The 27813-nt window shown below is 29.2% G+C and overlaps 2 protein-coding genes across 2 annotated transcripts; one reads left to right on the top strand and one right to left on the bottom strand.

Annotated features, from left to right (window-relative positions):
- Positions 1-10803: 10803 nt before the first annotated feature.
- LOC108332874 (transcription factor MYB14) lies at positions 10804-14295 on the bottom strand. Its single transcript, XM_017568172.2, has 3 exons — positions 14042-14295; positions 13186-13315; positions 10804-11553 (listed from the first exon to the last, which is right to left on the bottom strand). Exons 1-3 carry the CDS (start codon positions 14172-14174, stop codon positions 11133-11135), a joined length of 684 nt encoding a protein of 227 aa, XP_017423661.2. The 5' UTR covers positions 14175-14295; the 3' UTR covers positions 10804-11132.
- A 7347-nt stretch (positions 14296-21642) lies between these two features.
- Positions 21643-22098, top strand: LOC108333805 (uncharacterized). Its single transcript, XM_017569265.2, has one exon. The coding sequence runs from the start codon at positions 21909-21911 to the stop codon at positions 22080-22082; it is 174 nt and encodes a 57-aa protein (XP_017424754.1). The 5' UTR covers positions 21643-21908; the 3' UTR covers positions 22083-22098.
- Positions 22099-27813: the final 5715 nt, after the last annotated feature.

Genomic DNA, 27813 nt, shown 5'->3' with positions numbered 1-27813 from the left:
CTCTAGGAAGTTACGGGGAGAGCTACTACCTCGGTTCTACCATTAATCGAGGCAATACACCCATATACGCCTTGGTTAACGAAACAACTAATGCCTATGCGTATCAGAAAAAATAAAAATAAATTCCGAAATGACATTTTTAAATTTTTCTTCAACTTATACGCCTCGGTTCTCTTCCAACCGAACCATAAACAACTTTCCACACCGGTTCTGAAGAAACCGGTACTGTAGGGTTTGAACAAAGAGAATAGTGACCTTCCATAGTCAGACCTGTCAGTTATGGGCAGGACATACTGCTTCGGTTCTGCGCAGAACCGAGGCAGTAGGTCAGGTGACAAGCAAATAGTCAATTTTGCAGAGGGACAGGTGAGATTTTCGCAGAGCATTAGGCATCGGTTTTTTGTTTAACTGAGGTAATATGAGTTATATGCTTCAGTTTTTTTTTAATCAAGACATATAACTTCGTCAAAACTACAAAAATGTCACCGCGTTCTGATAGGCTTCGATTTCTCTTAAACCGAAGCCTATTCTGCGAGGTTAAATGCTATTTTTTTACTAGTGAATGGAGTCTCACATGTTACATAAAACTTATTTTTTCTCATACATGTGAAAAAAAATTACAAATATACTAGTGAGATTGTCAAATAGAAGAAATGTCATTACTACGAAGGAAGACAACGTGATTTTGGATGGTGGTTTGCATCTAGATAAAATCGTTTATGTGCTTCAATTAACTAGCAACTTAGTATTTTTATCATAATTAATTGATGTCTCAAATGTTATACTTATATTTAATGATGCATTGTGTGTAATATGGGACCGAAAAAGGAGGACATTGATTAAAGGGGGTGAACAGACATGAACTTTATTTTTTCTGGATATTTTAAAGGTGGATGCATTAAGGTTTAATACGGGTTTGTCAATTTTTCTATGACATAAACATTTTGGTCACCTATTAGAAAAAGTGTTAAAATTCACCCTTATCTGAGTTAGTTTAATAAATCCAATATAAGAATAAAAATTGTGATTTTTGTCATCGTACTAAACAACATAAAAATTGTTTTTCACTAAATTAGCATAACGCAAGTAGTTTATTTTAATTAGTTCATTGTGATTTATGAGCATTCACTACTAAAAAAAGAGGATTTAAAATCGCTATATACGCTTCGGTTTAAGTAAACCCGAAGCATATAAAAGCGCGGTGGCAGAATCGTAAATAAAGCTAACATATATGCCTCGGTTAAGCTAAGACCCGCGATAGAATAACGATATTGCACCGGTTAATCTGAGACCCGAGGCCTATATCACTGCTACGTCAGACTTAAATGTTAGCAAAATGATGAAAATGAAGTTTTGATGATGTCCAAATCAAGTCAAGAAGAAATCAAGATTCAAGATGTTATGAAGACTTGTATTGCTATGGAAAGCTTTTGTAATACTCTTAGAAATATGTATAGGAAAGAGAAAGTGTTTTGTAAAATTACTGTAGCAAAATACTGTAGCAATGTACTGTAGCAAAACACTGTAGCTAATCGATTAACAGAGGGTGTTAATCGATTAACGCTAATCGATTAACAGAGGGTGTTAATCGATTAACACAGTGACCGTTTGAAAAACTAGCCGTTTTTAGAGCCGTTGGACTATCCGTTGGAGTGTTAATCGATTAACCACTGTAGCTAATCGATTAACACAGTAAGAAAGGCTGAAAACGAAAAATGGAAGAGTCTTTGGATGAGTCTATAAATAGACTCTCATTTCCTCTCAAGAAGAATCCAGAGACACAGAAACTCTTCCCTTGTGCTCAAAATACTCAGAAATTCTTGAGACTTGTGTGTTCTTGTTCGGCTTGTGAAACTCTTGTCTGTGGAGCTGGTGAAGTGCTGCTACGGTGACAGAGGAAATAGCCGGTTCATCCTTGGTGTGTCTAAGGAGGTGTTCGGAAGAGAATCATCCTTCGTGAAGTATTCGGAGGAGGTGTTCATCCTTCGTGAAGTATTCGGAGGAGGTGTTCATCCTTCGTGAAGTATTCGGAGGAGGTGTTCATCCTTTGTGAAGACTCAAAGGAGGTGTAGTTTCATCTCTTGTGGTATCAAGAGAGGTGTTTTCTAAACTCTTACAAATTGTATCTTTGTGATTGTAGTTTGTAATTGTTTTGTGATTAGTGAATTGTTTATCTTGTTTTGAGATAAGCGACTGGACGTAGGATTGGTAAGATCCGAACCAGGATAAAATCATCTGTGCAATTTTCTCTCAACCTTACTCTTGCTTTATTTGTCTTTATTAATTGCTAAGTAAGTTTATTTGAGTAGAAATTAAAAGGCACACGTTTGTATTAAAAACCCTCTTGGTTTGTTATTCCACGCTAACCATTCCGCTGCAGCCGTTTCTGACATTAAAGGCATCGGTTCATTAGGAACTGAAATCGTAAATGGTTTCCAGCGCTTTATACCTCGGGTTGACCATTTAACCGGTACCAAAGCAATAGCTTATTTTTCCTGCCACTCTGCACTTAGCGTCTTTGCGTCAAATCAACACTTCCACGGCTTCTCCTTCCTCAGCTTCTCCTTCCTCCTACTCTCCATTCTTCCTCTGCGTCGCGGGTTCCTCCACCTCTTCCACGGCTACCTCTGCGTCGCGGGTTTCATCCACCGCTCCAGATCGCAACCTCTGCGTCGCGGGTTCCTCCAGATCGCAACCTCTGCCTCTGCCTCTGCCGGAAATAGGGTTCCTCCACCGCGCCACCGTCACTGCTGCGTCTGCCTCCGACAGTGCTCCAGATCGCGACCTTTGCGTCGCGGGTTCCTCCAGATCGCGACCTCTGCCTCTGCCTCTACCGGAAATAGGGTTCCTCCACCGCGCCACCGTCATTGCTGCCTCTGCCTCTGCCTCCGACAGTGCTCCAGATCGCGAAGCCCAAATCGCGAAGCCCTAAATAAGCGTTCAACCTCGCGCAAGTTCGTCTCCTCTGCCTCGGCCACCATCGGCGTTTCTCCCCCAACGGCGAGTGGGTCGCCTCCGGCCCGGCACCATCGCGCGTTTCTCCCTCAACGGCGACTGGGTCGCCTCCGCCTCCGGTACCGTCACGATCTGGGGCACGCGATCTTCAGTCCCGACGGCCACCGCGAAACTTATGATTTGTTGATGATGTCTTTTGTTGATGTTGTATACTGTGCTATGAAGCTTCTGCGTTGTGCATTTCTGATATGTTGTTGTTTTTGCTGTGAACCCCCAAATGGCTGGACGGCTGAGGACGGCTGAGTACGGCTGAGTACGGTTGAGGATGGCTGAAAAAAAAAATAATACGTTACTGCCTCGGTTACTTGAAAACCGAGGCATAATCCTATTCTTTTTGACTCGGCCAGCAACCGAAGCATAAAGCCTACTATTTTTTTATCTCGTTCGTATACGCCTCGGTTGTAGAACCGGGGCCTATAAGGAAAAGTAACCGGTACCATTTCCTCTTATTGTACTAGTGATTTATCACACTTCTCCTTTATATGAGTCATATTATTACTTAATAATTGTAGATGACTATTAGTTTGAGTTACTCTCTTATCCAATAAAATTGAAGTTAAGTCTATGTTTATGAATTTTGTTGTCTATGTCGATAAACAATATCATACAAATATAAAGAAAGTACAAAGTGATAATGACATCAAATTTAACTCACTATGTGATTTTTCTTTTAAGAATGAGATTATGCTTGAGACATCTTGTTTGGATACTCAAATTTCAAAATCAGTTATAATGTAGTTTTTGGATAAATGTATGCTAGTAATATGTTAATTAGTTTATCGCACACTATTTGATGTGGTTAATTATTTGATAATTTATGAATAATTATTTGGTAACCACATGCATTTGATAATATAATTTATGCGCATATCAATGCTTTGATGAAGATAAATTTTGTTAGTGAAAACTTATATGATTTGAAATCTCCTAAATATTTTGTCTCTAGAGATGTAAAATTTTACAAATATGATTTTTTTTATAGGATCGCCATACACTACTCTTTACACTTTTCATATTAGTTTTGATATTGAATTCCGAGAAAATAAAAAAATAAAATATTTAAAGTAAAAGCTAAAATAAGAGAAGGATATTAGACAAAAAGGGAAAAAAGAGTTTGAATAAGGAATTAGGAAATAAAATATATTTGTAACTTTTAGAAGTTTCTATATTATTCTATTATTTCTATCATATTTAAAAGTGAAGAGATATATGAATTCACGTAAAGGATCATACACTCAATTACTTCAATAAATTACTTCAATAACAAGGGGTTAAACAAATGCATGGTACTTACTGCAATGCACGTATATATGTATTTTTTTTTCTTGGTTTCTTTTATATTCAAGTCTTCTTTTTCCATAAAAAAATAAATGGTTTCTCTCATATACCTTTGATATTTGAAACTGAATGAAATACATTTTTAAGAATTTTTAGTGTCATGAGAATATGATAATATATTTTCTTTTAGGTTCTTATTTTATAAAGTTTAAAGTGATAATATTTCTTATACTATTTAATACTTGTTTGTATGTTTTATTTGTTGGAGTTAAAAGTTTTCAATATTCAAACTAAAGAGGATATGTAGTAATTTTATTTGAAAATATATGACAAATTTCATATACTAATTGACTTAAGGTAAATATTCATTATGTAACTAAAAGTTGTAATAGTTTAGCTACTTCTGTTAGTATATTTAGAGTAAGTCAGAGTGAATATGTGTATAGTTTTTCAACATTTTTAGAAGTGCAAACCTCTATTTATGCCGAATTTATGTGAGTCATTTATGATTTGGAGCATGCTTGGAGGAAGAGTTTTCAAGGCATTGGTTAGAAAGTGATTCTTAATTTGTTATGATTTCTTAGATCAACAAGTGGTTTTTGGAGTTATAAAGGAAGATGATGTCGATGTTTGCATTTTTGTACATATATACAGTTCAAAATTTTTTATGTTTTTCGTGAAAAAAAAAACATTGTATTGATAAGTTAGTTAATTTGACTTTTATTCATAGATAACAATATTAATTGTTTAAATAACGTTGAACTTCCATGTATTTATTTAGATTTTTTTGGTAATAACTATAATTTGTTTATGTTTTATGAAGTGTGACTTTTATCATGGATGGGTATGGTCTTCTCATACTTTGTTTTCTTTATTATTTTAATAAAATTTCATGTCATTAAATGATTGATGAACTTTGGAGTGTCAACATGATTGAGAAGCTCGTAATTATGCCATAAGTTTATTTCATTATCATGAATTTTGTTTATCTCAACATAGATTAAAATTTAAAAGATGAAACATCTATGTCTAATAAGTTGATCACAACATAAGTTTTCTTGATATGATCTTGTTCAAGTGGTGTATTGTAATTCAAATAAAGGAAGTATAGAGACATTTAAAATGTTTTAAATTTGAACATTTGTTTTCTTTCTTACAAAATTAATATATGTTTTGGTTGATTTGTTATTTAATTATAATTATGTAATATTTTATATAATTTATTCCGTTTTATTCAATTGCTATTTGATATTCTAATTTAAAATTTAAATAATTATAATTAATTTATAATATTTGATATTAAAAAAATAAAAACATATAATTTTGATATTAAATATTTGATAACATTATCAGTTTTTTACCATGATTTTTATTTTTTTTTATGAAAAATAATTAATTCATATTAAATTGTAAGAAAACAGTTGTAACGTGCTTACATACTAGTGAGATGAGATAAGACAAAAAAAAAATTACACTCGTTAGATATAATGATGAAATTTTACTTTTGAGAACACGAATGAGATAATGAAACTCATCATTTATCTTAATTGATGTTATCCTAGTTGTAGAATGAAATTGCATTGAATAATTTCATTAGTTTTATTCAATTAATGAAAGCTTATATATAGCATTATCTACATAAAAAAAATATAAGGACACTTATGACTTAATTAATCTAAATTTTAATAATAAAAAAATAGATAGTGGATTAAAAGTAACTAGTTTTATTTATTTTTATATTAAGTTGATTCACAGTAATTGAATGAAATTGATTCATTTTTTTAATTAATAAATTAAAAGATTATACTTATAGACGAATAAAAGGTAATTAAGTTATTTCATTATCATATACCTAACTAACTAACAGTTAAATAATAAACAAATAAAAGAGAATAAATTATTATTTCTGCAGTGTTTTTGTCATCTTCATCTTTTAAACAAGGCATACGAATGGAGAGTTAACTATTATTCATACTAAATAAAAAGCTATCACCTGTAATCTTAATTGTACATGTTTAATCTTTTTAATGATGTTAGATGACACCAATTAAATTTATAGCAGATGAATTAAACTGTTTATTCCAATTTTAATATTTATTTATTTTTAATTGAAAGGAACAATTTGATAAGTGATTAAAATTTTGAGAAATAAATTTATTAATTATTTATGGTTTTAGCGATATTTCATTGTTTTATCAATTTCCAAATATATTGTATTAATCATTAAAATTATAGTGATTAAATTGCTATTGTATGGTTAGTTTTGGATTTGCGCATTGGTTGGAAAATCAATTCATGACATAAACCTAAACCCAAAACCTAAACATAGTACATAAATCAATTTTATAATCTATTATCTTTGAAAATGCTAATAGTAATTTTCTGGCTTTATGATATTTTTTTTATTCTAACTTTTTATCGTATTGTTTGTTATTAAGGAGTTTAGTGTTTTTGAAGAGTTGAACCAACGGTTGTTTTGTAGTTTTTATTTTCAATTTTTTTAAATATTAAAAACATGTTATTTGAGTCTCTTTTTTCAAGCAACGAAAATGTTGAACACGTGTTTGGTATCTGACATTGTAAAAACAATTTATAATTTTTTATTCAAAAGGCAGAAGGAAATTTTAAAAGATAAAACATGTTGACTTCTTCATTAATACTAATTTATCTATAAATATATTCACTTATATATGGATGACGGATAGTGCCTACCACAAGTCAATCTGAAAAAAAAAATATTCGATCCACAATCCATTTCTTACCCGTTTAAAAAATATCCGTGAATATTTTAAAACTTTTGGATACCCATAGATACCCATAAAAAATTAAAAGAATATATTATACATATTTTTTTTTAAATTTTTAAAAAAATTATAATATATATACAATATAAAGTAAATTAAATATAAATTAAAATTTAATTTTAATTAAATTTAACCAAATATAATATAAATTAATTTTACTTTTAATTAAATTTAATTTTTTAAAATAAAAATTAATATTTTTTTATTATTTTTCATGGATAGCTGGTACTCGCCGGATAGTTTAATATCCACACCCGACCCGTTTAGAAGCGGATATTAAAATATCTGTCACCCGTTATTCGCAGATAATAAATATCCGTAGATAACAACTACCCGTCGCAGATTTTTTTTCCCACATACTTATACCTGCAAATTTTTTTTTGTCATCCCTACTTATATCCCACAATTCCTTTTACCAACATCTAAATTCAATTATAATCACCAAATTTAATATTAATATATATTTATTAAAGTAAACCACAGTCGCAATAACCAAAATTAATCAACTTATGAATTTCATGTTTTTATTATTAAAGCCATCTGATCTGTAACTAATATAGTTATTTTGGTAAATGTAATCAGTTTTTAAACTAAGCATATTATTTGATAATTTATAATTAAAATGTTAAAAACGGGTGCACTAAATATTCACAACTTTGGGAGACCAGAAGCATTTAGTTAGTTTTGAATTTTCTTTCTGAAACTTTTATTCGGACCCACCCGAAACTTAAATGGTTTTATTTTATTTTTGGTTCTTATGTTTCCATTTCCCATCAAACTTTAACATCATGCATGTGTGGCTATCAGTTCCTCTACTTGGCACGAACTGATCTATATGAATTTACACATATTCATACAGAACAAAATTGACATGCTTGTAGCCTGTGAGATCTAAATATATTGTTCCAACATTAGTAAAATTTAAATCGGACACTAATTTATCATTAATTTTTAAATTAATTTTTAATTAAAATAGTTTAATATCAATTAAGGTTAAATTAAGTAAATTTTAAAATAATGTCCAACACTAATAATATTCGTTTAATTTGTATCAATTTAAACCACACTTACAACAATAATTTGAAAAAAACAAGATATTTCTCATTCGAGATTTTCATTTTCAAAAAAAAAAGTTTGAACGAAGAAGATGGATGTGAAAAAAAAATGTTAAGTGTTGATGAAAAAATAAACATAAAATTGAGAAAAAGAAAGTGACCAGATTTATCATTTTAAAATAAGTTTTCTTCGTTGTCTTGTCATAAAAATACACAAAAAATCTATTATTATATTCATTTATTGTGCATAGCAAATCTATCCAACTTTGATTCATTGTTATCGGTAAAATCTAACACCTTTACTTTTAAGTGGAGTTAAAAAACAGTCAAACATGCATTCTAATTTATGAACTCAACTCTACCAAACCACAACATAAACAATTAATCAATGAATTTAGTTCAATACGCCTTCCTTCAAAGTATGTAAGAGACTAATATTTCTTTCCTAAACAGTCTTACTAATTAGGACTCGTATCGATGTCAATTTATCTTTTGCCTACAATTTATTTGGTGATTTTCAAAAAATCAGCACCTCTCACGTTGGATTCAACAAAAAAAAAACAAGATAGCGAGACACCTATTGGAATCTATACCTCACTATTTTATCATCAGTTCTAACACAAAAGGGTAATCACACCAATTGAATGCAATAGCACAAACATGAAAACCTCACAATATTGAATTTTTCTTACAATAAATGTAATAGTAAATACCAAAAAACACAACATCCTCAACAAAACACCACGAGCATGACGATCAGCATCAACGACCTACCACACCACCATAGCTTGAACAAACCAATAAAAATTTGACCAACCAACTGACCATGCGCTGCAGCTTCAACAATAGCGAAAAACACACCACACTAGTGACACATTTGAGGAGCAACTTGACCCACCACGACAAGAGCTTCATCCACCATAGTGACGACAATTAGTGACGACAAAGACTATCTAGAAGCAAAGACGAACGATATAGAGTGAACAAGGAAAGCAAAAAATAAAAGAAAGTGGAGAGACAATGGGGCAGCATGAGAAGAAACAAATGAGAAAAAGCATAGAGAAGAGAGAAAGTGAAGCGCAAAAGGAAGGTGGGGAAGAACATCAAACATTATATACCAATTATAGTGACTAACTGATATATAAAGTGCTGTCCAATATTACATTTTTGTTATTGGTTCTAGATTTAACCATTATAGAAAACGACTTTCTATATCAATTTCGAATATAATCAATATATATAATCAGTATAATCAATTTCAAATATTGATTGGTCACAAAATCGCTATGTAAAGTAGTACATATTATAATTTCGAATATAATCTATACTACTTTACATACCAATTTTGTGACCAATCAATATAAAAAATATTTTTGTAATTACAATTATGCCATTATACTACTTTTTATATCGAATGGATTTAAACAAACAAATATTTTTTACACTATTGCAACTATATTAAATACCATCCTCAACCTCAATATGAAAACTTAAATATTCTTTCAATTTTCACTCACGACTTACAATAACATATGACATATGGTAACAAAAGTATCTCTTAGATATAGGATATTATAAGAATTTTCATAAAGTGAATAACTTCACATCACATAATGAAAAATACATAAATTTCGTACTGGCCACTAATAATGACATTTTGTGTGCTTTGACAAATGACATTTCAAATCTTCTCCAAAATTATTTGGCTTGTTTTTCTTAAATTCACTTTTGATACTTTGTATGAAAAGATTGCTTTCACTTTTACATGCTACATAATTAAAATGAAAACATTTCATTATACATGTGACATAATATTCAAACATTGCGTTATAATATATATTTAAACTTAACCAGGTATACTTTTGCTAAATATCAATTATTTTTAAATAAAATATATTTTCTAATAGGAGAAATCTGTTATTACCTTATGCATGAAAATAACCATTGAATGTTATGCCAATTTAAGCAACATTAGAGATTACATTTATAATTAAGACTTTTTAGCATAATAAAATTTCGGCGTCTCGACAAAATTGGGACGTTAAAACTTGTCTATCATTTGTCTTCTTCACCCGTACTCTGATTGAATTTATTATTTCCACGGTTTACTTTTAAATATCATATGTATGATTGATGACTTAAGCTTTTAGGACGTACTAATTATTAAACTCTTAGTATCACATGTATCGATATATATGTATATATATATATATATATATATATATATATATATATATATATATATATATAATTTTTTAAAATTCAATATAAAATACTACGTATAAAATTTATCGATAAAATCTTGTTAGCATATAATTTATATGTGGATTTCAGTCCTAAATCATGTTAATAACAGATAAATCCACGGGTAAATAAATATCCATATTACCTACAAGGAGTAAGAACGTATGGATTCTTTGAAGAAAAAAAAAATTCAAAGATAATCGCACATTTCTTATACTACTGGATTTTGACAGTAGCTAATACTGACTTTTTTTTTTCCTTTTTACGATACATGACGGTTTCATTAAAGATGACATATATATATATATATATATATATTCAACACTTGTTACTTTTTTATCTTTCTTCTTTATCAAATGTATCATCTATAATATATAATTTTTTTTCTCATATGTAGCATATGTTGAATATTTATGGTAGATTTTTCTTTTGTATATACCTAACAGGTTTGGAAATCTCTGAGGTGGGTCCAACGGAAAGGTAGAAAGAGTAACTTGTGGGTCTTACTAGATTTGATATGAAAATCTCATTATACTTAGCATATGAAATATCAAATACAAACCCAATCTCTCTGTACATGGATCTAAATCAATGGTGGAGATGTTGAAGTAAAGTATTTACGCACCACTGTTCCTTATCTTATTGTGGTCACCAAATATAGTTACAATCACACATCATCACACATAAGGAGTATAATAACAGGGTAGAATAGTCCCATACGGCACCGCAAACCTTCTCACCATTGGAATAAACCCTCACATTCCTGTAGGAACAGCTCATTCTGGTTCCAAATTTCAACTTCGTACATAGGACTGAAGTAAACAGGTTCCGACTCGGGTGGGACATAGGAGTTGTCAACTAAATAAGGTTCTGTCCAGAAATCTACAGACAGAGGCTCCGTGTATGCATCCAAACCAGAAAGACCATCATAACTTTCATCATTTGTGGCGGTTGCTGCTGCAGCCGAAGCAGAACCAGAAGTATCGCTTGTTGTGTTGAGGTCACTGTAGTTCTCTGATAAGGTCTCCGATGACTCGGAAATAACGGCTTCCTTTCCAATAGAATTTTGTTGAAATCGCTTCTTGAGGACGGTGTGCCAGTGGTTTTTTATCTCGTTATCAGTCCTCCCTGGCAATTCAGCAGCAATTGTTGACCACCTTCACAACCACGAAATTACTGATTTCAAACCCAAGCTCAGCACACCACATAATAATTTTCGTACTGAAATTAATGACCCTAGTTCAAATACACCACACAATAACATGAATTCAAATATTGTTTTATCAGTCCTCCTCACGCTCTTAATTTCGAAAAGAATTGTGTCAGCTGGTACTACTTTTCACACAGTTTTGGTCTCCGTTTCGCTTATCATTCAAATTCTAATAAATTTTTCTTTATTAATTATTCAAATATTTTATAAAGACGTGTCTTTCAGCACAAAGTCTTATGATCGGTCTATTTTATGCCCATCTATTTTTGAAACTATTCTAATATAACAAGCCCTATAGTTGAAGTGTTTGAAAAGCTTTAGTTATATCATAATTCATAATTTCATTGGCTAAGTAGACAATAACTTTAAGTTCTCCAATAAGACTTAGAGGAACTGAAGCAATTATTCAAACTTAATCGTGACAGAACTATTTTACATTATCCATCATAAAAAATCGTTCTCAAAACTATTTTTACTAATATGATAACATAAAGTTTTATGTATTATAAATCTAATATTATATATATATATATATATATATATATTAATAAACCATGTTTTTTATATTATATTAGTGGGTGACGTTAGACATGTGAGGTCAGCTTAGATTTTCTTATAGCATACATAAAATTTTCTTTTCTTAACAAAGTTGAACATGTAAATTGCAACATAACCACATAATTATGTCTTTTGGACTTGAGACTGCTTTTTACTATTTTAATATTAAACATGGACATTTATTTTTAGGTTGTTGATTCTGGACCTCCAATTTCAAAAAATATTCTTATGGATTATATTTTTCTTCATTCAATTTCAAAATCCAATAAAAAAACTTTTTTTTATCGAATTTCAAAATTAATTAAGGATTTTTCAAAAACTTCATCAGATTTCAAAATCTGATAAAAAAAATAAAAAATCCTTCGTCAAATTTCGAAATTCAAAAAAAAAAATTCTTAATCGAATACAAAATATGATGAAACTGTAGAGTTTTTTGAATTATAGAAGGTAATTTTAAATTTTTAAAAAATTTTGGAAATACAGATGAAATGATTGGAGGTGTAGGATAAAATAACCTTATTTTTATAAAAGAAGTTATAAAATATATCTAGTATATAAGCAATATAAATAAAGTTATCATAAATAAACTGTATTTTATATTTATAAAAATTAGTTTAAATTCTTACATAAGATTACTTTTAACTATTGAAAATTTTTCTAAAAATTACTGATTTTTTTTAAAAAAGATAATAGATTAAAAACGTATAGGGTTAATAAAATCGTACTTTCAAAATTAACATGAATGAAGTCTAGTTTGGGATAGTTTAGAAACAAATTAATAGATTACGGGATAATATACATATAATTGAGTGAGTGAGGTGATTAAGAGTTCAACTCTTAAAATCTAGGTCAATTTATGATATAACGGCAGATTGAATCCTATATTAAACTTACATTGCGACTGGGAATGGTGTAATCGGATTCATGAGAATGTGTTCAGCTTTTTGCGCGACCAAAGTGAACTTTGAGTAGTGCAAACTCAGAAGAAACAGTAGTACCAGGCCCAGTAATTTATACATACCTATTACCAAGCTTTCCGTGAAGTCTCACAATGGTTTCTTCTTCCTCATCACTAAAATTCCCTCTTTTCACATCTGGCCTTAGGTAGTTCAGCCATCTCAGTCTGCAACTCTTTCCACACCTTGCAAGACCTAAAAATCAACATGGTTAGAGCTATAAATCCAGCATGACTCAGAGACAAAGTAGAAAATCTCTCAGGTATTATTTTTGTGTGTACTATATATGTGTGTGTTTGTAAATGTATGTATGTGTATATATATATATATATATAATATGAAACCAATGAAGTTTGAAACTCGTGAACCCAAAAACTCATGAATATTATTCAAATAACTTCACCATTAATTAGGTCCGCGATGATGGATTATGGACTAGATGTTATTTTTGTGTGTGTAATATACAATGACAACAATCAAGTTTGAACTTAAAAACTGGTGAAATTATTCAAATAAATTGACCATTAGATCACAACAGTGGATTCACAAGGTTTGATACCGAAAGAAGTTAGAGCTGTGTATCTGAAGGAGACTGATTGAGCTTAGGTATATACATATACTGTTAACATCATATGTTAACATCAGATATCTTGGCTTAAGAAACAATTACAGATGAAACCATGTACTTTGTAAACATTTACATACATATAATTTATTTGCAGAAGAAAAAACAACAGGTGGATTCAAGACTGATTGATAGAGCTTTTTGGGCATTCAAAATAAAACGAGAAGCTTGAGCTTAAAAACTCTTGAAAATTTGGCAAATGACTTCACCATTAGGTCAACAATATTGGGTTGAAGAGTAATGTTGTGTAGAAGAAAGTATAAAATGTAAGCTTAGAGTAGTAGGAATGCATGTACCTGCATACTTGGGGAGCAGGCGCCAATTCCAGTGGCCATACCTGGTAACATAAGCGATCAACTTCTTGTCTTCCTCCTGTGTCCATGATCCTTTTTTGAGACCATTTTTGTCGCAACAAGGGGTTCTCACCATGTCTGCAGGGTGTAGCTGTTTGTTTCCAATATGCTTGTGGCTGTGTCTATGGTTTCGTGGACTTTGATCTTCAACTTAAACCTAAGACTGGGAAACAGAAGAAACAACGGACAAAGACTTAGTTTACTATTTTCTTCGCTTCTCACCAGAAAATCTGGAGTCTTTTCTCCTCTCCTATATAGCAGCGTTCACAAGTGAACGTGTTCCACGATCACAACGTAATGATATAATTCGGGAAAAGACATATTTTCGCACCAAGATAATGTAGTAATATAAAACCGACTAGAAGTGATGGAAGGAAAAATGAAATGATTGAAAGTAATTAGGAGTAAGGAAATCTAATTATTATATAATACTGAAAATAAACGCACTCTTTTTTTTATATTAATAAAAATAATAAAATTATTATTATTATTAATATTGTTATTATCATAATTATTAAATTAAAATCATTTTTGTAATTTTATTGTAAATAGTTTTTATTTGGTTTTTATTTTGTAATTAAAAATAGTTAAGCTTAAAAAATTTCAAATAAAAATTGATTAAATTTAAAAAATCGGTCACTTAAAAAATAAAATTGAAAATATAAATATTTTAATTTAAACAAATTTTTTATTTAAAGAGTAAAATTGGAAAATAAATATAAAAAAATAATCTTTATAGATATGATTGACTTTATAAGTATATTTATATTTCTAAACAATTATCGGATTTTATTCATGATCTTGGTTATTTTATTTTAGCTTTTCCTTTCGGGTATTTTTTTTTTCCTTGTGAGATATTTAGATACATTTTCAATAATAGAATAAAGTAATTTACACTGTTTTTAAGATAAAAATAAAGTAAAAAAAATTATTGGAGGCGAAAAGAAAACACATTCTGTTAGTTTATTAGGAATAAAACCTAATTTGAATCTAAATATACTAACATAAGCCACAATAAATCTAAAAGCAAGACCAAAATTTATTTTCAAAAGATAAAGAGATGCGAGCTATACTAGTAGTCCATGTATTTGCTAATAGTTCATGTTGTTTTGGCTTAAATACGATGCAATACAAATATATTAGAGTATAGAAAAATTATCCTTGATGTTTTATATTAGTTTGTATAGAGCACATATTAAGTTTAATGGTTGATTAGCATGATCAGATTTTATCATAGGATTATCGCTGGAAAAATACAAAGTGAGTAATTTTTAGACTTTAATACTTTTAATTATAATGGAGTATTATTTGAACCAAGTTAAGATAATATTATTTCAAACATAACAACAATTAACTATAGAGTATTCTTTAGATTACAACATTCTGGACTGAAATTAAATATTCTTTGGATCGTAACCATTTCTAATTAAGATCAAGAATTTTCTTAATGCTATCTCTTTTTTTTTCATTACCTTTTTTTCCATTCACTAGTACAAAACATTGTATAACGTTGGTATTTTTTGATCTTTCACGTCGAATTCAAAGTTGACGTCATGTCAGGAAACGTTAAATTGATGTCGAATTTAGAAGAGTGTAGTATCAACAACAAACAACAGCAACAAACAAGTTCAATCAAACAACAACAACAAATAACTTCAACCAAACAACAACAAAAAACAAGTTCAATTAAACAACAACAACAAACAAGTTTAACAAATAAGTTCTTCAAAACGAAAACGAAAACTAACCTTCAAAAGGTGGGTTCGTCGGAATAAAGTGTTGTCATCGGTGAGAAAGAAAGCAGAATGTGCCTATCAAGTACAAGAACACGAAAATAATTTGTCAAAACAAACGAAAATTATACCTAAAGTAGTTAATTAACATGCATTTTTATCATATGAAAGAAAGATTACATGTGATGGCCGTCAAACTTCGTTCGAGAAAAGTTTGAGCAGAGAAAAATGTCTTGCGCTCTAAGATAAAGTGAATGAATTTTCAATCTCCCACTCAATTTTCATTGAATTCACTAACATTTTGACGTCTAACGCTAGAGCATTCGACGTTTTATAACATTTTGACGTCTAAATTTAGGGCATTTGACGTCATACGTAAGTATATTTTCACTTCTGGGCCAAACATTTTTGCAAAATTTATCCAATAGGATGTCATACTTCTAAATATTCGTCATCTTATAACAAATTGACGTCGAATTACAATTCTAAACGACGTCTAATAATTGCATTTATTTACAAAAATGCCACCAGTCATTTTTAACGTTGGCTACTCCGCGGTTGAACATTGAATGCGTGACGTTATACGTTATTTTTGTACTAGTGATTTGTATATTTTGTATTACAAGCAACTCTTTCTACTTTTCATTTTCCCCCTTTTTCTTTATATTTGTTTGACCGTGATTCTTATCTCTTGAAAATATATCCTACCATATTATAGTGGATTATTTTCATTTGAGTAAGTATCTTTTCACTCTAAGAATCTTTTAATTCCTTTTTTATTTCTAGTGTTTAAGCTTGTTGCTACTTTATTCAGTTGAGAAAAATGATCCTTTCAAACATTGTCACTGTCATCATCATCGGTTTTGTTGTTTAGACCAACGACACCACTATTCTACTCATGTTTGACAATTACTCCACTAGCGACCACTGTTGTTAGACTCGCCTAAGTTTTTAGATCAATAACTTTTGTCGTGATCAGGTGTTGTTGGATTTCTTTAACTATTTTAGGATTGTTTTCCCCTTGGTAATTATTTTCACTTTCTACTAATACATATGTCCTCTTCTATTGGTCATGTGTCATCTAATTCTTCATGACAACCTGAAATTTTTAACTAATGTCTCAAATGGTACATGAATCGTCAAAACTTTAGTTTCACTACTTATGTTGTACACATTTCAACTCTCTTTTGCTATTTGTTTTGGACTCAAGTGTCACATATCACATTACTAGTAATAAATCATTTTTCCTTTCTTTTCCTTCCATTACCACAACCAATGGGTCTCGACTCTCCTCACATGATGTTGGTACCATTCATATTTTATTCCTTCCTTATCCATTTATAATGTTATTTACGTTCTTGAGTTTTCATTTAACTTATTATCCCTTAGTTGTCTCATTTGTTCCCTTGATTGTATTATCTTAATTACCAAAGATTTTTTTTGTTTCTCGAACAAAAGTTTGAGTTAGATAATTGGCGCTAGATACGGGTCTATTGAACTTTATTATCTTTAGACATATGCACATGTTGAATCAATAATGGATTCTCCTCCTTTAATTCATGTTCAACTAGGTCATCCTAGTCTTGTTAAGATGTAGGAGCTTGTTTCAAGTTTGTCCAAGTTATCCAATTTTTCTTATGAGTTGTGTCAATTAGAAAAAGTACAATCATAGCTCTTTCCTTAAATGTGTCTCACAACATGCTAAATCTCTTTTTGCCTTAGTTCATTCTGAAATTTGGGAACAAGTCATGTTAAGACAAATTTAGGATTTTAGTATTTTGTCACTTTTATTGCTAACTATTCAAGATGTTTTCAATGAAAAATATTTCTAAGTTGTTTTCGATGTTTCAAACATTTTATAATGAAATTAAAATTCAATTTGGAAATTTTGTTCAAACTTTACCCATGAATATCTTTCTCATATGTTTTTTAAATTTTATGGCTTATCATGACATTCTTTATCTAACCTCATGTGTTATTAGTTCTGACATTTCCTTCTCAATCACTCTGGTTAGTCATTTTCTCAATTCCCCATGTGTAGATCATCTAAATTTATTCATTCATATGTTAAAGTATATTAAAATATCTCTTGGGAAAGTTTGATATATGGTCACAATAATCGTATTAAAGTTGTCTACATTTCAGATATTAATTGGACAAAATCTCCCTATGATAGAATGTCCACTTTTGAATATTATGTCTTCATTAGTGATAACTTGATTTGTTGGAAGAACAAGAAATAAAGTGTTGTGACAAGATCTACTATATAATAGAGTATAAAGTTATGGACTCAATCACTAGCGAACTTGTTAGACTTAAACAATTACTTAAAGAGTTGCAATCTATAGGTGTCACTTAAATTAAAGTTATATGTAACAGTCAACTCTTCATATTAGCTTTAATCGTATCATTCATTAAAGAACCAAATACATTCAAGTTGATTGTCATTTTATTTGATAAAAAAAAATCATATATGAAGACATCAAGACTGAGATTGTTAACTCAAGTAATTAATTAGTAGATATTTTCACTAAATCTTTATGGGCTATAATTAATTATATTTGTAAAAAAACTTATGTACCAGTGTAAATATATTTAAGATGTTATTAGATATTGTTAGTTATAATATTGTGTTAGTTTTAAATGTAACGAGCTTAGATCCAAGTGTTTATATTTTTCTATTTATAGATACATAATCATATGTGGTCAATACACATTGAAAAATAATACTTTGGCAAACATCATTTTTTTATATTCATTTACACTATCCTTTCTTATTTTTTATTTTTTTTCTTTCTTAAAAAAGTAAAAAATGTATTTATGATCATTTTACTCTATGTGAAATCTGAAATAAATATAAAAGTATGTCAAGATACTATTATTCATACACATTAGCAATTAATTCTATGTCGCTCTCTTGTTTTAATAAGGACAAACTATAGGTTTAAATTGATATTAAAATGAATAACTAAGTTCATGCACATATAAGTTTAGGAATTGTTTGAGTCATTTTAATGTTAGATAGTATTTTTTTTCTTAATTAAGAAATTGTGCGTGTGAATATAGAAAGTCATTATATATTGAGATTTAAAACTTGGTAGAAGAATTAGATTTCAGTTTTATGGAATTGAAGAATGTTTGTATTTCATTGAAAATAATGAATCTTATTGAAATTGTTATTGAATATTGAATAGTCCATTTGATTTGAATTTTTTGGAATAAAATAATTGGGCCATAATTTAATTGTGCAGTATAAAGTTGTTGGAATAGAGAAAATGGTTGTTTAATCCTGTAAGTAACTTTAGAGAATTGTGCAGAAATGTTGGTTTAGAATAATTCACTTAGCGACGAATAATTTCGCTTAACAAATTTTAAAGTGAGAACAATTAATTAAATTCTTTTAGCGAATGTTGATTTTAATAAACAATAAATGAGTCAAAGACCAAATAGACAATTTTAGTCAACAAAATGACTCTAACCCAAGTATAACCTTAGTTATACAAAACAAATTTTTTTTTTTTGTGTGTTTTGTATCTAGCTTTCTTAACATTCTTTCATTAAAATTTAGTTAATTAACTTTAATTGTATATTGTCATGTATTACTTTTTATGATGACACGTTGGATTATGTATGTGGGCATGCATATAGAGAATATTTCAAATGATAGATTTAATTGAATTGATGTATTGTATGTTAGATTTGATGGTTTAAGCCACTTTCCTACTAGGATATGCTAACTCAACTTGTATATTATATGTATTAAGTACATATGTCTATATTTAATAGAGATGTCCAAGTTTTATTGAGTGTGTTTATATTTTATAAATTAAGACCTCAAATGATAAGAAGACGAAGAAGAAGAGTTTATTAGTTTAAATTTATCTTTACTTAATGAATATTTAAAGTGTTTAAAAAATATTAGGTGTTGATTTCTCGTAATATATTTAATATGTCTTTCAAAATATATGAGTTGATGATTATATTTATTTATTTCATAGTTATATCCATGTGTTTGATGTATAGTAAAGTAATGAATTAAATAGAGAAAATGTTTTTCTTATATTAATCTGTATATAACTTGATTGTGAGATTTATATATAATTGTGTTTGATAGTTTAACCTTCTTGTTATTTGAAATGTTGTATATGTTATATGAGAGGACTACAAATTCAGGAATTGAATAAGAGTTAGTAGATATTATAAATATTTATTTTTTTCCAAACAATATATAGAGAGAGAATAAGTGAGTGAGTGTAAATATTATTTAGAAGTACTTTTAGTTTTGTAAGTCATTTATTAATAATACAACAACATATTATACGTATGGAGATTATAATTATATGAAATTTTACATTGAGTTTATCCCAGCTCAACTTATTTATGATTTATAAATTAGAAAGTTATGATTAATTTATTTATATGAGGAAAAAAATGTTGTTATACAATTGATTATGAATTTTTAGATCATCAAAATAAATTAGAATATGGACAAGAATACACTTACTAAAAAAATTAAATTGATGTCCCAACATAAGTTATTGCATTATGTGAAATGTCATCATGCATAATTGAATGTAGAATGGTACTATTCCATATTCCATATTCGTGTGAACATGGATGATTGATGTTGGAAGACTAATACTACTATTTCACCAATAATTGCGTCGCAACATAATTGTCCCATATCCCCATTTGTAGACTCGTCCACCTTGTTACTTAATATTATGCTATTTTTTCCTATTTTATCCATAAAATTTAACATAATTTAAATTAAATACGTTTTACAATTTGAAGATAAACTCGTGTTTGAAAAAATAATATTGATGTGTAGTGGATAAGAATCATAAATTTCAAATAAATTATTTATTTAAACAATCATATATATGTTATACAAAACTCAACGCAACTATAAGTCATTTTATAGTTAGGAAAAAAGGAATAAAAAATGTAATATGATATGTAAACCAAATTATTGAATATTTTTCCAATTAAATAAAAAGGAAAATGACTAATGTATCGTTACTTAACAAAGTACATAACCGACACAAGTTGACATAGTTGCATTTCAATTGCTTTAAAAGAAATGTAATGATATAAAAAAAAAAATATGATGGAGACAAGACGATATTCTCAATTGCATTGGTTTAAGTTTGAGTATACAGAAAAAAAAGATTAAAGTGTTGTAATGAAAAATTAATAATTAAATACCAATACATAAGTCACTTGCTTGACTTATTAAATTAAGCTTAATATTGAGTTCTGATATTTGAAAAGATAGCTTTTTTGTATTTAATAATTTTTAAATTTTACTTTTTTGTTAAGTAATTAATTGTTGAATTTAAGATAAATATTCTATTTAGGTAAAATAAGTATTGAATATTTCGCTTATAATACTATAAAAAAAAGTATAGCTTTAGTAGGATAAATTTTATTCAGATATATATTTTTTAATTACAAAAAAAAAAAGAAAAAAAAATTCCTTTTTAACTCTAATTATATAGGGATAGTCATAGTTACGGTCGAACACACATAATAATCTATTCTGTATGTGATTTTTCAAAAAACAAAATTATATCCTTATTCATTACTTATCGAATACTCGTTTAAAAAAGGTTTAATGTCTCGGTAGGTCCCTATTTTCGGCATGAATTTCAAATAGGTCCCTTTTCTTTTCGGCGTCTCAATTGGGTTCTTTTTTGTGTAAAATTGGAGCAATTAGGGGTCTGCCGTCAAATTAGACAAACGGCCGTTTAAGTTTGCCTACGTGTTATTAAAAATGATTTTGAATTAATTTTTGTATTAAAAAATGGATTTGTTCTTCAAGGGCAAAAAAGGAAAACTGGGGCAAACCCTTTTCATATAATCCTCTTCATATCATCTTCTCTTTGCCATTCCTCTGATAACCTCCAATCGCACCTCACCGGCGTTAGCCACGACAAACAGTGGAAGGAGCAGCCTTACGCACCTGCAGCAGCACGACGAATCGAACATCTACCACACAGATTTGCGTCTCACAACACCTCCATTACAGATCTTGCGTTTGTGATAGATAGTGATATCACTTTCAAGAGTAAAGAATGGGTGACAAGAAGAAAAAGGCTCAGATGTTTGTGAAACTAGTGTCTGCTGCCGGCACTGGATTTTTCTATGAAAAGAGAAAGCCGAGACAGTTCACAGAGAAGCTTGAGTTTCGAAAATTTGATCCTAGGGTTAATCGTCATGTTCTCTTTACAGAGGCTAAGATGAAGTGATTTGGCACCTTGTATGGCTTCATTTCCCTTTAAGTGGATCATTCTTATACTTCTCTCAAAGGGCTTTCTATGTTTTTGTTGATTTACCTTGATTTATGTAGTTCTGGGTTAGATTTGTTCGGTTTAGATTAGGAAATTACCTAAATAAGAGAGGACTGTGGCAGCTTTGTGTTAGAGTTTTGTAATGATTGTTTCAGAGAGGACAGTTTATAATTAACTGTCCAGTTGCCTTTTCATTGTATAAATTCTAAACCTCTGTTCTTGTAAATGTGACTTTGAAGAAATCAGAGTGAATAATATTGTTTCTGTGCTTTTTACTCTCTCTTTCTCTTTTCATCTCCTTCAGCGTTCGGCTAGGGACGTTCGTTCTCCAGTCGCACATGTTACTCATACCGTTCGGTCATCCACGCTGCAGTATTGTGTGTTCGTAGCGTTCGTCTAGGGACGTTCGTTCTCCAGTCGCACATGTTACTCATACCGTTCGGTCATCCACGCTGCAGTACTGTGTGTTCGTAGCGTTCGTCTAGGGACGTTCGTTCTCCAGTCACATACGCACTCATACCGTTCGGCTGTGACGCTAGGTGCAAACCCTTGGTTTTCCTTCTTTTCCCAACAAATCTGGAATCAACACTCTAACTGCTCAACTTCAATACAACCTTTAATATTGTCGTTTTTGGTCAAGCATTGGTTACCACTAAGTGGCATTGTTGTTGGAATAGAATGTCTAACTTCTGTTCACATTCTCACTGGCCCTCTATTTGTTTGCTTCGTTTATTCTTGGATTATGCCAGCTCAAGTAAGGCACTTAAAAGTTAGTTTGCAATTACGGTTGAGCTCAATTATGTAGAGATTTTTTTCCCAGTCTCTGCCTATTGCAACCATACAAACTCCAACCTTTGACTCCTCTCATCCGTAACCACCTCAACGCCTTCATCATCTATCATACACTTCTCACACTACTCACCTGTATTCACTAGGAACCATCAAGAACCACTCGGGCACAAACAAAACAAATTTTGAGTTTCTCTTCATGTCTCCAACAGTCAAAAAACAGGAACAGTGAGAAGCACGGTGAAGTTAGGTTGTCGGAGAAGAGCGAAGAAGGAGAAGGTCGCGTTGACGCTGGTAAATCTTCCTCCTATGGTGACCGTCATCGCCGGTGGCTGTCCTAGCTTGACGGAGCGTGGTCGCGCAACGGTCGCCTGACTGGAGATCTCGAGGGGTCGCGACGGTTGTGGACGCTGGTGCAGGAGTTCTTTGCTCGAAGTGAAGCGGGGCGCTGGGAGAAGCCCTGGTGGTGACCGGCGTCGTCGCCGGCGGTCCTGATAGCGAATAACATCGTGACCTCTTGTAAGTTCTTCATTCGGAAGGGATTTCCCCTCCGCGCTTCCAATCGAAGAAGAAAAGAAGAACCGCGCTTCCAATCGAAGAAGAAAAGAAGAAAAGGGTTTGCCCCAGTTTGCCTTTTTTGCCCTTGAAGAACAAATCCATTTTTTAATACAAAAATTAATTCAAAATCATTTTTAATAACACGTAGGCAAACTTAAACGGCCGTTTGTCTAATTTGACGGCAGACCCCTAATTGCTCCAATTTTACACAAAAAAGAACCCAATTGAGACGCCGAAAAGAAAAGGGACCTATTTGAAATTCATGCCGAAAATAGGAACCTACCGAGACATTAAACCTTTAAAAAATATTTATGAATTTTTTTAATACTTATAGATATGGACATAAATTTAAAAAGATATATTTTATAACTTTTTAAAAATAAAATTAAAAAATATAAAATAAAATATAAATTTAATTTAACTTAATAAAATATAAATTTAATTTTTTAATTTTAATTAATAAAATATAAATTAAATTTTAACTTTAATTTTTGTGTGTAGTGAATACGTAAGAGTATGTAATATATATACAACCATTTAAAATGAATATTAAAATATTTTCTTATTTAGATAGACACTCTTAACTGAAAAGATGTTCCACATAGCTTTAATTCTCATAAGTTACACTAACTCTCTATCTGCCTGCACATAGAAAATTCCCATCGACCATCAAAATACATCCTAACAATCTTAAAATAACAGTTATTTATTTTAGCATTTTAACGCCATACAAATTTAAAACTCTGCAAATTTCTTTAAAAAAATTAAGTTACTTTGTCAATTTCCTAATGTTAATTCTCAATTTGAGCATTGTTGTGATCAGTTAAAAAAAAATACAAAGTTACAAAAGTGAAACAAAACAACAGCCACCATGAAGTAGAACTCAACGTATTGAAATGAAGCTGAATCGATTTCTCACAATCGTATGTTTGCAATTTCCTCCTCTTCATTCTCAATTTGGGCATTACTGTGTTTGCTTATCTTCGCTGTTTCACTAAATGAAACACAAGTTGAGCTTGATTACACTCTAGCAGTGTCGTCCTGTTCCATATGAGACAACAACGGCTTAGTAAAAAAAAAACAGTTAAGGAATTGCTAACATTATTTGTTACAAAAGAAAATATAGGAAAAATTGTTTAAAGAAAAAGTTAGTATGTAAATGAATTAGATTAAGTTAGTTTATTGATACTCTTAAATTTTCATTATTTATTTTATTAAAAATTATCACCTATTACAACTCATAAACACTTAATTCATTATCCACGTGTACACTGAATTCAATCTAAACTAACAGTATTCTTCTTTTGTCTTATCATCATTTTATCACTTCAAATTTTATAAATTTTTTTAACAAAAATATTAAAATAATGAGTTGTCACAACTTGCATATTTAAAATTTATAATTATCAAGATATTTAAAATAATTCTTTCAATATTTTTAAATTCTATGATAATTTAATTAAAATATAAAACTTGATTTTAACAATTATGAAAATATTTATTATAATTAAATATTTTCACATTTTTAATTTTAGAAAAAGATTTATATTACAATACAATCTCCATCATTAGTCTTTCAATAAAAAGGCATGTGACATTCAATTAATTTATTATGCATTTTTAATTGTTATTGAATATTATGTTTTAAATATATTCTTATTTTTATAATTTGGTGTGCTTTTAGTTAAAAGTTTGGTCCTTGTTAATACATTTAAAAAACAAAACATTCTTTATCTAATAAATTGTAAATAAAATTATACAATATTGTTATTATTTTAAAAAATAGCTAAGATGTCAAATTGTCACCACATGTGTCTTAAACTTTTACATTTAACAAAAATCAAATTAAAATAATTTTCTAATAAAATATTATCTTAAATAGTATTTATATTCAACTAATAAAGATAATTATTATAATCTTTATAATTTAATATTATTCTAATAAGTTCAAAAGCATTTTTTTTATATAATAGTATTCAATTTTAGAAGATTGATGTTTCAAATAATATCTCAAATAATTAAATAATAAGTACTTAATTGTAGCAAAACCGATAACAATAATAATATTGTTAAATCATACATCAACGATCTATATCCTACGTGGCTAAATAAAATAAACTACATAATTTATTAGGCCAAATTTATTTATTTTTCAAAGTTTAAATATAAAAAAAAAAGCAAAAAACAATTGAAACCCGATCCTTAAACATTATTATGTCTTTATTATTAAGAAAAGACAATAACTTTATTCCCACACAAGAAAAAGACAACAAATAAGGAAAGAAAAATGAGAACAAAAGATATAAAAAATAAATATTTTCAACCATATAGCTGAGTATTTTTTTAATCAACAAATGATAGATAAATTTGATAATCATTTTATAAAAAAAAATTAATATACAAAGTGTATGGTATATGGGATACACAGAACGGTCAACATCCACAATCATTCGGTTTGTTACTTTTGTCAACGATCAAAACAGATCAAATGTTGGACCAACACTTAAATTTATTAAAGTTGGGCGTGCACTTAAGTTATCAAAAATACTCTACACATTTTCACTATTCAACCATCTTTCTCTTTCTCTTCCCACATTAATGGAGCATTCACATGACTCAGATTTAAACTTGTGATATATTGCAAAATTTTATTTACACTTTCTCTTAAATAAGTTTGATTCAATCTTATTTTCACTATTCAATATATTTTTTTTCTTCAAATTACTTAAAGGTAAAATTTTGTTCTAAATTTCTAGAAAAATGTTTATATATATGTGTTTTTTTTTACATTTAATATTTATAATTTTTAACATTATATTATGTTTTAACTTACCGACATGTTTGACTCAAATAACTTGAATAAAATATTTAATTTATTAGATAAATAATATAAAAATATTATTAAATACTTCAAATATAAAAGAAAAGTTATTTGTTAAAGATTTAGAATTTATTTAGTTCTTTCGTCATTATAAATATAATAATAATAATATATTATTTACTATTAATATTATTATGTTTATTATTTTGTATTTGCATCTAATTTTTAAGTTTATAAAATGAAAGTGGTAGAAACACTAATATTGAAGTTTTCTCTGAATTTATGAATGCTCCATTAATGCAGAGAGAGAAAAAGAAAGATTGTTGAAGATAATGGGGAGGTGTAGGGTATTTTTGAAATAAAAAAAATAGTGGGGATGTGTAAAGTATTTTTGGAATAAAAAAAATAGTGGGGAGGTGTAGAGTATTTTTGGAATAAAAAAAAATAGTGGGAAGGTGTAGAAGCACTTGGGTGGTGGAGGGAGCAACACCCAAGTTATTAATGTTAGGCCTGCGCTTAAGTTATTATAATCGGGCCAATGGTTTGGGCAAATAAACAACTAATAAATTAATTAAAGATATTGATAACTGATTACAGCATAAAGAAATTGTTTATGAATAACATACCGAATTTAAAGATAAGTTCGTTTTATTGGACCTATGTCAGTTTAGGGTTCATAAAATAACTTATAAATAGAAAACTAAGCCGCAAAAATACCCCCACTTGGCTCGGATAGAAAGAAGTTGAAGTAAAAGGTTTAGAAGTCAAAAAACAAGGAAGACGATCACAAAAAATATTTCTCTTGACCCTCACAATTATATACAAAAACACAAAGTAAAATTTCAAAAGTATAAATTAAAGTTAAAATCAAATTAAAATTAAAATACAAAATTATTATAACATTTTAATTAATAAATAATTTATATTTCATAATAAAAATATATTAAAGTAATTTATCAAAATTAAAATAAATTTATTTATTTTTTATTACTTTAAAAATATATAATATATATATTAATATTGTGTGATTTTTTCAAAACTTTTCTTTCACAATCGATTGTGGGTTTTATGATAATCAGTTACGGGAATTTTCAAAACCTTTCTCATACATTTAAAAAGAGTTAAAAGAAATTACCTTATTTATTTTCATATAAGCTTGGTATTTGAATTTTATGTCTTTATATTTATTAAATAGAGTCTGGCATCTTTTCTTGTAACGAAGATAAATAATAATAAGGATAATTTGCTTGTATAAATATATATCCCAATCTATAACATGGGAGTAGATTTTGTATCCCGGTTATGCAATAAAATATATTTCTCGAGATAAAAAAATATTGATAATGAAAAGAAAAAGAAGACATTTTTGTTAAAACCTTGTTTAACTAAAAGTTAGATTTTTGAAAAGGAAAAAGACTTAGCTTTATGAACTTTGAGACAGTGGCACGTTGGAGACATTTAGCGACATCCACATGCGAAAAGAAAAGAAAGTCGAGGATGATGTTTAATGGTTGAGAGCTT

Source organism: Vigna angularis, chromosome 11, assembly GCF_016808095.1.
Source record: "Vigna angularis cultivar LongXiaoDou No.4 chromosome 11, ASM1680809v1, whole genome shotgun sequence".
NCBI classification, from domain to species: domain Eukaryota; kingdom Viridiplantae; phylum Streptophyta; class Magnoliopsida; order Fabales; family Fabaceae; genus Vigna; species Vigna angularis.
The sequence above is the reverse complement of the archived record's forward strand: the minus strand, read 5'-3'. Positions and strand labels throughout refer to the sequence as shown.